Source organism: Anolis carolinensis, chromosome 1 (assembly GCF_035594765.1).
Source record: "Anolis carolinensis isolate JA03-04 chromosome 1, rAnoCar3.1.pri, whole genome shotgun sequence".
NCBI lineage: Eukaryota > Metazoa > Chordata > Lepidosauria > Squamata > Dactyloidae > Anolis > Anolis carolinensis.
In genome coordinates this window covers 121,060,374-121,073,241 of record NC_085841.1, presented here as the reverse complement: position 1 = coordinate 121,073,241, position 12,868 = coordinate 121,060,374, and the positions used below count along the sequence as shown (strand labels likewise).

At 38.3% G+C, this 12,868-nt stretch overlaps 1 protein-coding gene across 7 annotated transcripts in view; it reads left to right on the top strand.

The window, feature by feature from the left end:
- Positions 1 to 12,868, top strand: part of myo6 (myosin VI) — a 159,187-nt gene that overhangs the window by 77,816 nt on the left and 68,503 nt on the right. For all 7 annotated transcript variants that reach the window (XR_010006448.1, XM_008122048.3, XM_008122043.3 and 4 more), the window contains exons 10-12: positions 872 to 952; positions 5,677 to 5,857; positions 8,820 to 8,964. Coding sequence is in view for 6 of the 7 variants with exons in the window: in XM_008122048.3 (XP_008120255.1) it covers positions 872 to 952; positions 5,677 to 5,857; positions 8,820 to 8,964 (407 nt within the window). In the remaining variant the exon portion in view is untranslated. The remainder of the gene's footprint in view (positions 1 to 871; positions 953 to 5,676; positions 5,858 to 8,819; positions 8,965 to 12,868) is intronic.

Here is a 12,868-nt window from a genome sequence, read left to right as displayed (position 1 = left end):
TTTAAAAACAGAATAATACTGCAAATTCTACTTCTGAGTATTATAAATTTATATTATTGCTCTAAATGTGGCTATTGACAGCAGAGGGTTGCAGTAGAGGGTAAAAGCTGAGCATGTGAGCATGAGAAAGACTAGGGTGATTTTGTCACAATAAACAATAGCTTATTGTGGTTTCCAAATGCAGCCACTGAGAGTTATGTGTACTTCAGAATCTTTTAAGTATCTTTACTTTGTATGTCATTCAGCTGTTGAATTGCTTTAGTGTTAGCTGTATGCATTAAACAGTACAACTGTTGAAAAATTGCGATGGAAAAAATTCCTATGACATATCTTAAAATTATTTCTTTTCTTCTTCAATTCATTTATCTCACACAGAACTGTTTTCTGCAACTAAGTTTTAAAAGCATTTAGCTATAGTTTTTGATTATCAAGTAGACATGTGTAAGAAATATTTTGCTCAATCTGTATCTTTTAAGGGAACCATTTGTTTTGATTTTGTAATATACAATGGGTCCTTGGTATCCACTGCGGTTTGGTTCCAGGATTCCCAACTGATTCCAAAATATGTGGATGCTCAAGTGCCATTATATACAATGGGTTAGCAGAATAGTATTCCTTATTTAAAACAGCAAAATTGTGGCTTGCTTTTTGGAATTTTGTAGGTGGGGTATATTTTCAAGCTGTGGATGGTTAAATTCATGGGTAAATTTTCAAACTGAATATTTAATAGAGTACAAATGGAACCACAATCCAGACTTCAGGGCAAATGTTTTATGTCTACTGAGAGGTAATTAAGATGGAGACTAACCTTTTATAGTCTCTTCTATGGTTCTTGTGCTTCATCTCACACTGTCTACTTCTGTTCCAATAGTATTTAAATCGTGGATGTACCCAGTATTTTGCTACCAAAGAAACCGATAAGCAAATTTTACAGAATCGCAAAAGTCCAGAGGTATGAAATCTCTGTCATTTTTTGCTTTTATTGAAAAATACTGTGCTGTGCAATATATCCATTCTCGATCTAAAATTCGTTTCCCCCAATGCTTTGACTTGTCTTTACATGTGAATTGTCTTTGAAAGTGCTGTTTAGAAAGAGTAGCTGGATTTCACTGTTACTGTTTTACCAAACAAATGATCAACACTGACAAAAATTGGTATCAGCCACCTGGTAGTCAGGTGTGAATGACCACAGATTCTCATGCGTGACAGGGACACACATTCTGGTATATCTAGGCTATTTTGTCCAGGAGTCGTATCTGTGCCTTTCCTGAATAAACTGGATCTGACTAGTATTTATATGGATTAATCTGGTAAGAAACTAGGGTTTATATGGATACATTCTAGAGCAGTGGTTCTCAACCTGTGGGTCCCCAGGTGTTTTGGCCTACAACTCCCAGAAATCCCAGCCAGTTTAGCTGCTCTTAGGATTTCTGGGAGTTGAAGGCCAAAACACCTGGGGACCCACAAGTTGAGAACCACTGTTCTAGAGAAAAGCAGACCTGTAATTGTAATGCCCTTTGGATTCTTATCTGGTCCCTTTCATAGTACACAAGCATATAGCACTTTGATTGTCATCGTTACAACCTATAGTTATCTTGTCATGTGTTTGTTAAGGTACTAGAGCTCTCTGACTACAAATCCCAAATTCCTTAGGCAGTTAAAAATTCCTCCTTAAACCGCAAATTTCCAAAATTCCATAGGATGAAGATATGAAAGTTAAATACTCCTCTCTAAATGCCTGTTTAAAGCATGGTACTGTATTTTTAACCACATTGTTATATTTTAAAATAGCCTTGGAACTTCATTGAGTTTTTACAAATTATTATTGTTATTATTTGAAACACAACAAGATGAGTCCACAGCAGACACTCTGCTGGCTGTTGTATTGGATCACATGTCAGACACTTCCCAAATGTCTAGGACTGTTGTTGTTGTTGTTATTATTATTTATGCCCTGCTTTATCTCCCCAAAGGGGACTTAAAGCGACTTGACATAAAAGCATTAGTATATAATTTAAAATATACAAAAATTACAACACAATTAAAAGGAGCCCTCGGTGGTGCAGCAGATTAAACCACTGAGCTGTTGAGCTTGCTGATCAAATGTCAGCGGTTCAACTCCAGGGAGCAGGATGGGATCCCGCTGTTACCTCTAGCTTCTGCCAACCAAACCGTTCGAAAACATACAAATGTGAGTAGATCAATAGGTACCACTCTGACATGATGGTAACAGTGCTTCATGCAGTCATGCCACCCACATGACCTTGGAGGTGTCTACGGACAACACCAGCTCTTAGGCTTAGCAATTGAGATGAGCACCAACCCCCAGAGTTGGACACGACTAGACTTAATGTCAAGGGGAAACCTTTACCTTTACCTAAACACAAACAGCAGTAAAAATTCAGGTATAATCCATCAAAACATATTCAAAGTTAAAAAACCACAGTAGTATAGTTTTAAACTATTTCTTAATATTATGGTTTTGTTTGTATTTGTGTGGTGAGCTGTCCTGGATCCTCTATTGGTAGAAAGGCAGGATAAAATAAACAAACAAAAATGTACCAGTTCATGCAAATCAGGCATGGCTCCTGACATGTCTCGTTTTTCTGTAGCAGCTCATGTGAGAAATCAAAAGTTGACTAGTAGGAAAAATAATCGGTATGAATTGGGTCGATCTGCTTTTTATATCATCATGGCAGGTCTTACGTGACACTACTGCATCAAGCATATGGCGGTGTGCTGATACAGCAGGGTTGTGTTTGCACCCTTTCAAGACAGATTGAGTGTCCTTTATTGAAAATGCTTGGTACCAGATATGTTTTGGATTTGGGATTTCTTTCTTTCTTTTTTGGAATACCTATATGTGCATATACACACATAATGAGATATCTTGGAGGTGGGTCCCAAATCTAAACATAACATTTACTTATGTTTTTTATATACCTTAGACCAGGCATGGGCAAATGTCAGCCCTCCAGGTGTTTTGGACTTCAACTCCCACAATTCCTAACAGCCAGTAGGCTGGCTGGGATTTCTGGGAGTTGAAGTTCAAAACACCTGGAGGGCCAAAGTTTGTCCATGCCTGGCTTAGAAAACATAGCCTGAAGGTTATTTTTGGCACAATGTTTTTAACAAGATTGTACAAGAAACAAAATGTGTATACATTGAACCACCAGAAAGCAAGGGTGTCCCTATCTCAACCTCCACTGTGGACGATTTTGGATTTTGGAATATTTTGGATTTTGGAATTCCAGATAAGGGAGACTCAACTTGTGCCTTCTCTTGATTTTTCCCTGTACCCTGCCAAGGGCTTTGATCTAGGAAACTTGTGGCTCTCCAGATGGAGTTGAACTCTCATTCCCGTTGACACTAACAGTCTGGCCAGTGAAGAAATTTGATAGGAATAGCAGGATAGCTGAAAGATCCTCAAGCATATCAAAATAAGTTAATAAGTTAGTGAAGAGAAAGGAAGATAATTCATTACTGTCATATCTGGAAATATTTTACAGCCACACTGGCGTGATTGCAGTATTCTTCAATTGGATACTTATACCTATACTAATCCTATCTTGTTAATCACTGTAGAGATGTAAGAGCTTTTTGCTTCCTTCTGAACATTCAAGTGGGCAAAAAGTACATAATGCCATGAATCGCTTTGTTTGAGCGAATGGATATGGCTGGAAACTCATCATAAACTCCAGATACATTCATATGATAATTTTAAACATATGAATGCAGTGGCTTCTAATTTAATTACTGTGGAAAGGCATGTGAAACTCATAAACTGTGTCCAGGTAGACTTTTTATATGCAGTCACGCCCACTACTGCAGAAACACTGGTTTAGATGTTATAGTGATAAACTGGCAAGGTATATAAATGTATTTTCACAACTGCATGATGAGATACTGCTTTGCATGATCAATATTTCCCTTTCATGCCACTTTCTGGAGTCTCTTGTCCCACCCGCTGCCTTGGCATAGGGAAGGGGTGGTCTGATTCACCCAATGCAATAAAAGAGTGGGTATTACCTAAATTTGGCTATATCAAATTGCTTTCTACACTTCCAGTATCAGGTAAAATCCATAGTGCTGTTTTTGTGGTCTGATGTTTTTAAAACTACCTGGGCAGGAAGTCTTACAAAAAATATTCAGCAAAAAAGTTGTTAAGCTTAGTCTGGAACTTGGAACTGATTTGCAAGAATATTACTTCCCTTCTCTAAGCAGATACTATGCTTTCTGGCATCAACCCAGTCCACTACAGAGGTCATTTTCTTTGTTTTTCTAATGTTGATCCTCATTGAACATATTTAATAATAGGAAATGGAGCAATCTATTAATGCTTACATTATTTTTGTCCTCTCCCCCCTCAGGAAGATGAGGTGATCACTTTGGATAATTTGATTTATTTTTTTTACTTTTATCAAATTGCTATGTGATGTGAATTTTTCAGATGCATGTTAGCACCTCTGTTTTTAGGTTTCTTAGAATAGTGTTGGTCCCTCATCTAAGATTAAACTGGATAAACTGTGTGTCCAACTGTATCTTATTTCCAGTCTTATACAGCTTTTTTATAGTTAAAATTATATTATGCATGTTTATTTCTCCTTGCATGTAGTGTAGTCATTTTGCTGTTTGATTCATCCCTTTTCGATCTCTGGGTTGTTAGTGGTGTGTAGTGCTAAAGCTCAAACAGCTGAACATCTAAAACTATCATGCACTATCCAAGTAAAATGGGCATCAGATTATATACTTCTGTACCAGTAGTACTGTTTATTTCATGCGAAATTTTACAATTCCACACTTCACGTGTGCTCTGCAAACAATTCTGAAATCATTCTAGCCTGTTTTTCCTGTGGCACATAAAAGCAAAATAACACAAAATCAAAATCAGATATTCAGACACATGCATTTTTGTTTTAATTTTTTAATTTAATGGTGTCAAAATGAGGAAGAACTTTAGATCACGGAAGAAGCATATACTCTGTATGAAGACATACTTGGGTTCAATCCATGGCTTCTCCTGATAAACTGAAAATAATTTTTTTCAGAAGGAGCCTTTTCCAGTCCATGTAGAGAATAACATAAAATAATAGACCTAGGTGTAATGCTGACTTCTGTGTTATATCCACTACTTGTTCCTCCATTGATTACTGTTTAAGTGGCAGCTGTTTGGGTGCTTTCTGTTGGTTTAATTTGTAGCTGTTAATTTTGACCCGGCTATAGGATTACAAGTGATATTTGATTATGTCTCAATGCTATGTAGCCAAGTCAGAAAAAAGCAGATATTGCCAAGTGAATACTATTTGTCCCTGTTTGTGGCCTCCTTCAACCTTTTCTGAAAAGGAGCAGACTTCTCACATAATCTCCTTCCATTTGGACTTTGCCCCACTAACACTGCTTTGACACCTTGGTCCAACTGACACTGTCTGAAATTCTGAATTGATGTTCCTCTCTCAGTGTGTTTCTCCACACTCATCTAATGTTGTCCATGTCCATCCTGTTTTCTTGCTTCCTTTATTTTGCTATAACATGACCCTGTGACATTGTGTATGTGCATATGTGTGTGCAGGGTGTTTCTTTTCTTTCTTCAGAAGTGTTCATTTGTTTACTTTTGTGTTCCCAAATAGAAGGGTTCCCATTGTTTTGAGAAGGCTTAACTGTTTTTTTCCCTTTTAGTACCTGAAATTAGGCTCTCTGAAAGATCCTCTGCTGGATGACCATGGAGACTTCAACAGAATGTGCACTGCAATGAAGAAGATTGGTTTAGATGATGAAGAGAAACTGGATCTTTTCCGAGTAGTGGCTGGTGTCCTTCACCTTGGAAACATTAACTTTGAAGAAGCTGGCAGCACATCTGGTTAGCTCAGTTAATGCTATTCAACATCTTTATCAGTGACTTGGATGATGCAATAAAGAGCATGCTTATTAGATTTGCAGATGGCACCAAATTTGGAAAGATAGCTAATACCACAGACAGGATGAGAATCCAAAATTACCTTAACAAATCAAAGATCAGGTCCAAAGCTAACAGAATGAATTTCAGCAGGGTACAACACTTAAGATGGTTACATCTGGCTTGACAGTAGCATGTGTCAGAGAGGAGTCTTAGTAGATCTCATACCGAACATGAGCCAACACCGTGATGTGGCAGCTAGTCTGCTTTGGTCAGATCTCAGTCTGGAATATTGTGTCCAGTTTTGAGCACTACATTTCAAGAAGTATATTGACACAACGGAACGTGTCCCGAGAAGGGCGACCAAAATGGTCAAAGGTTTGGAAGCCAAGCCCCGTGAGGAGTGGCTTAGGGAGTTGGGTATGTTTAGCTTGGAGATAAAAAAAGGCTGAGAGGGGACATGATAGCCATGTGTTCTGCTACTGCAGAGACTAGGGGCCCATCTATGCAATCACCTAAATCTGGGTCTGGTCCAAAGAATGTTCCCTTGGATTGACCTGATTTTTCTAAGGTTTACGCCTCTGCTCCTGAATTCCAGCAGCATTAGGAACAGTCCTGACTGTCCACTGCATGGTCACACTTGTCTTTTATGTCATTTGTCATTGCAGCAGTGGCTATGGCATTCCAGAAGACTCCTGGTTCTTGCCAGGCACTTTCACAAGTGTCAGCAAAGGTGACAGGGGAGAGGAGTGATCAGTGTCCTCTTTTCAAATTGGTACCTTTATTGACATTGACAAGGGTATCGGTGAAGGGCCAGAAGCTTTCTGGAGCTCCATGGCTGACGCCGCAGTGACAGACTATGCAAAATATAAGTGCTATACACATTTCCATGTCACATAGCACAGGGAAAATGAGATGGCAGCACCAGCCCATGTGAATAGTGGGATTGGTTCCATGTTAGATCTATCTCAGCTGTCCACACCAACTTCAAGTAAGCTTTGGATCATTCCCTGATGTCTGCTAATGCAGGCTAAAACCAGTAGAGGCCAGAAGGCTCTGGATGACATCTGAATTTGGGGTTTGTGGCCTGTGCAGATAAGGCTCTAAGACATGGAGCAACATTCGAACTACAGAAAAAGAGATTCCACAACCATTTGGAAATGTTTTTTCCCCCCTGAAGGTCAGAGTTATTTGACAGTAGAATATGCTGCCTGGGAGTGTGGTGGAGTCTCATTCTTCCTGAGAGATAGTAAGCAGAGGGTGTTAACACAGGCCAAATAGACTGAGAACAACATCACATGTATTCTCCAAATGAACAAGTGATCAATTGATACTTGCAGTATAGAGTGAAAGGGCAGGCATCTGTAAATGCTATCTCTATGGGTCACTTTACACATTAATGTTTTAGTCTGTACACATTACAGTACAGTGTGTATCTCAAGTGAATTTAGTAATGGACAAGACGACAGATTTATCTGGTGATGTAAATAGTTTTGTCATAAAGACACTAGGAACCAATTAGGTTCTCATGAAAACATGGCTTCCAAAAGTGAACTAAAGTCCATGTATTGTTCCTGTCATTGTTCTCTGTATTCTTCCAGCAATAAAGTGGATTACAGCACAAAAAACCTATTAAATCCTCGCAGCAAGTGCATACCTGTATTAACCAGTGCCTTGAAATCTTCCCTTTAGTTCATTCTGTTGTCAGTTTTGGGAAGAAAAATAACAAAGGATTATGTGATTCCTGCATGAACAAATGGGCTGACGTTCTTAGGCTGCTGTGATAACATTGTTATGGTGGCAAGTTAGTGATATAGTGGGTTAAGGCTTGGACTAGGGCTGTAGGAACGTATTTTGAATTACTGCTCAGCTGTGGACACCTACTGGGCGATCATGGGCAAGTCATACTTTCTTAACCTTAGAGAAGAGCAATAGCAAACCTCTGAATAATCCTTGCCAAACAAGCCCTGTAATAGATTCACTAATAAGTTGGAGTCAGCTTGAAGGCCCAGGGCAACAACAGTGTTGTTGCTTTACACTGCCTATGTTACTTCTGCGGAGCTTGGAGCAGAAAACATGTAAATTTCAGGCAGCTAACTGGAACATAGTCCAATATTATCTGTTTTGGTTCTACGTAGTCATGGTTTCATGCAGGGGTCATTTCTGATACCTGCCACTTCCTTGTTTGAAGTGGAGATGCTAGCAATCTTCTGCACACAGAGCAAACACTCTAACAGTAGGCTGTGAGCCTTCTCGTACTTTCCCAAAGCACTGCAATGCTGTAATAACTTAACTCAATTATTGGCCTCAATTCTAAGAATCGAGCTGGGTAAAAATAAATATAGTATCAGTGTTAACAATGACGATGATGAAAATAACAACAATATCATGTACACGTTTGGAAATATCTGCATTCTTGAGGTTGGCAGAATAAAATTGTATTGATAGCTCCTTCAAACTTAAAAAGATTCAAAATTAAATAATGTAAGGCGATTTCTTCTTATCTCACATGCAACAAAATCTGTATTTAGAAATACAGTACAAACCCTGAATCCATTAAGTATACTTTCCAAGACACCTGGGCCCCACAGATACCTGAAACCATGAATAATAGCAAACCATATATATTAACTATACTTGGGCTGGAAACATACCAAACAATAGCACTGGAGGACCTAGAGAGGCCCACAAACACTTCTAGAGGGGAGGGGTTTTTTTGGGTTTTTTTTTTTTTGGAGCAAGGGAAACTATGGATATTGACTCGGTTGATACTGTATGTTTATCTGGGATTCTCTGTCACTTATTCAAGCTTTTTGAAATAGTTTTACTGCAAAGAGTTATAAAAGCTCGTAGTTATCAGCATGTCACCAGTTGCTTTCTGTAACAAAACTTTTTTTTAGTTTGGTTTTTGTTTTAATTTTATCAGGTGGATGCACTCTGAAGAATAAATCCAGCCAGTCCCTGGAATACTGTGCAGAACTGCTTGGCCTGGACCAGGATGACCTGCGGGTTAGTTTAACCACGAGAGTCATGTTGACAACAGCAGGGGGCGCCAAAGGAACAGTTATCAAGTAAGTTGCTCAGAGGATCGGGATTAAAACCGCCAATTCCTCTCTCACATCTCCCAAGTTTGTCACAAAACGGAGGTTGTAAATATTGACTATAAAACTCTGTCTCTGAGCTATTTTGGGATGTCTAACTTGCATCTGTTTGTGAAGGAATGGAAATATAGGATCACTTTGCTTTTTTTTTTTATTAAAAAAAAGTACTTTGTTCTGCAAGACAAATGGCACTTTCCTTAGAGTAATAAAACATCTGCCACTATATCAAGTTTATTTTGCTTCCCTTTCATCCTAATGTGTGAGGGAAAATGTATCTATATAATAACAGCAAGGAAGGAAAAAATTGCCTGATGGTTTCGTTAATGATTAAGCTGTCAGATGTTAGCAAGAGAAGTGAAAATGCCCTGCAGCATATCTCAGCACAGTTTGAGCCCATATTCGGAGAACAATAATTGCTTAAAAGCTAAGAGTAAGCATGATGTTCGTACAAAGCGTACAATCTCCATGTCTCATTGGAAGATTATACAGACGGAAGTGGAAAAGTCCCAACAGTCTCTCTGTTGTCTAGCGCTACCGTTTTATCTTTTTGTAATACGATTCTTCTGGATGGAGGCAGGAAGAGTAATTTTTTGCATCAAGAAGAAAGCTGATGAATATATGGCTTAGGTTTTGTTGTGTGCCTTCAAGACATTTCCAACTGACAGCAACCCTGCCAGTATTTCAACTGCTACACCACACTGGCTCTATTTTTTTTATTGTGTCAGAAACAACTTAAAAACATACTGCAAATTGCTTCTGGTGTGACAGAGTTGGCCGTCTACAGAGACGTTGCCCAGGGAACGCTAGGATGTGTTAGCTGAGAGGTTTCTCTCATGTCCCTGCAAGCTAGAGCTGACAAACGGGAGCTCACCCTGTGTCATGAATTTGAACCAGCAACCTTCAGATCAGCAACCCAACCTTCAGGTCAGCATTTTAGCTGGCAGAAAGGTTTAACCCATTGCGCCACCGCAGCTTCTTACTGGCTCTATGAATAGCGAGCCACGGTGGCTCTAAGAATACACAGAAACTACCTCTCCCATTTTGATATATTCTGCACCTTGGCCCAGATCTATGTTTTAGTCTCTTGTTTTTAACATTTTATGCTGTATGTCGATTTTTATGATGGTTTTATTGATGTTGATGTTTTTACTGTTGGAATATTTGTTTTATCGTTTTATTTCTGTATAAGCCGTTCCGAGTCCCCTCTGGGGAGATGGGGCGGGGTATAAAAATAAAGTTGTTGTTATTATTATTATTATTATTATTATTATTATTATTATTACACAGAAGGAAGCACTAAATCTTTTGCTATATTTTAGCAGGCCTCAATTATCTTCATGTCTGATTTTTTTTTATTTAAAAAAAGCAAAACAGGGTTAGAGGAATAAATTAGTTTTTTAAAAACTCTTGTAGATCATGGTAATAAATTAAATGACATTCTATCTGGCTCTGACATTTTATTAATCACCTTTTTCATGGCTGGTTTTGTAGCGTCAGAGGTGTTAATCCATTATGATTTAAGTGGTTGAGCCTTAGTTGTTCATTCATGACAGTAATCCATATTTATGGGAATATCTTTCAAGGATACCCATGTCCCTTCTGCTGATGTAATATTCCACTATGGCACAGATCAGCCATGGTCTAGGTCCCAATAAGATAAAAGCTCTATAAAATTACACAAATCATAGTCTGGGACAGGCTTTGATCATAGTTTGCATATGAACAGAAAGGCTTTAATTGCAACCCACTTGGCAAAACTGAGAAATTTATATTGAAAACAGAGAATTCAGGATTTTAACACAGTAGCTAGGCCTTGTTTTATCAGATTGGAGAGGACCCTAAACATTTAAGGAAGAGATTGCAGGTGCACTCTATATTGCAAGATTAAGAGTGTGGGTTGTGAATGATAGAGCAACATATAATAAGAACCAGGGTGCCATTGCTCTGGTATCATCTTGCAGTTTGGGGAGTAACACATAGCATGTATTTCTCAACAACATAATACCATCATCATCATCATCATCATCATCATCATCATCATCATCTTTATTTATATTCTGTTCTATCTCCCTGAGGGGACTCGGCGGATTCTAACATACAATGACAAACATTCAATGCCTCCGTAAACAAACAAATATTGACATAAAATTCCAGAGAACCCCTGCATATAAAAATAACATTAAACCTAACATCAAATTAAAGCCTAACTTCAGTAAATTAAACCTAACATTCAAAAATTAAACTACTGTACATGTAGTCAAGCAAAATTATATAACATAAAATCTAAACAAACATCCACATTAATTTACAACAGCCAACTAGAGTTCACAGTGTGGGTTGGTTATGAGGTCAAACATGATCGTCATGTCACTGGCTTCAGGGCACCAATACAATGTGGAGAATTTTATTTAAACTAGAAGGGGTTTTGTATAGTGTGTGTGTGTATATATATACATATATATATAATGTAAATTGAAACTGTTATATGTATTTTACTCTACTTTGTGTATTTTGGGAGATGACGGGATATAAATATATTATTATTATTATTATTATTATTATTATGTTTTTGGTAAAATAGAACATCACAATTAGCAATAAATAATTCTAACAGTAATAATTCAAAGATTTACTGTTGGCTATAACCAAAGATAATATCCCCAATTATGTGTAAATAGGCATTTCTTCATGTAGGGATTTCCCTTCTGCAGAAAGCAAGACACCTGGTATTTCCTTTGACAAATGTGGGAGAGCCATATAATGCTGGTAAATCAATAATACGTGCTTTCACTGCTGGAGAAATAGATATCATGTGTTGCAGATACAGTGCCTCCCTGTCAAGATTGCTTTCTGAATATCTTTAGGTGTTTCATGGAGAGGATAGGAGGAGCAGATTTTTACTCCAATAGAGAGAAGAAATATTTCCCTATTATTTAGGTATTAAAAATTATGCAGTGTTGAACATGCAATAATAATAATAATAATAATAATAATAATAATAATAATAATAATAATAATAATACCTGGCTATGGCTCACGAATGGGACCCTTAAGAAGGAGACAGAAGGCCTGATCCTTGCAGCCCAGGAGCAAGCCAGCAGAACAAATGCAATCAAGGCCAAGATTGAAAAATCAGCTGATGACCCAAAATGCAGACTGTGCAAGGAAACCAATGAAACCATTGATCATATCCTCAGCTGCTGTAAGAAAATCGCACAGACAGACTACAAACAGAGGCACAACTATGTGGCCCAAATGATTCATTGGAACTTATGCCTCAAGTACCACCTCCTAGCAGTAAAGAACTGGTGGGATCACAAACCTGCAAAATGAGCATGCAAAGATACTGTGGGACTTCCGAATCCAGACTGACAAAGTTCTGGAACACAACACACCAGACATCACAGTTGTGGGAAAGAAAAAGATTTGGATCATTGATGTTGCCATCCCAGGTGACAGTCGCATTGATGAAAAACAACAGGAAAAACTCAGCCGCTATCAGGACCTCAAGATTGAATGTCAAAGACTCTGGCAGAAACCAGTACAAGTGGCCCCAGTGGTGATTGGCACATTGGGTGCTGTGCCAAAAGATCTCAGCCGGCATTTGGAAACAATAGACATTGACAAAATTATGAACTGCCAACTGCAAAAGGCCACCTCACTGGGATCTGCCCGCATCATCCGAAAATACATCACACAGTCCTAGACACTTGAGAAGTGTTCGACTTGTGATTTTGTGATACGAAATCCAGCATATCTATCTTGTTTGCTGTGTTATACAATGTCGTTGTGTCAATAATATAATGAAACTTTATTTATACGCCGCTCCATCTCCCAAAGGACTCGGGGCGGTTTACACTGGGACAAACCCAAA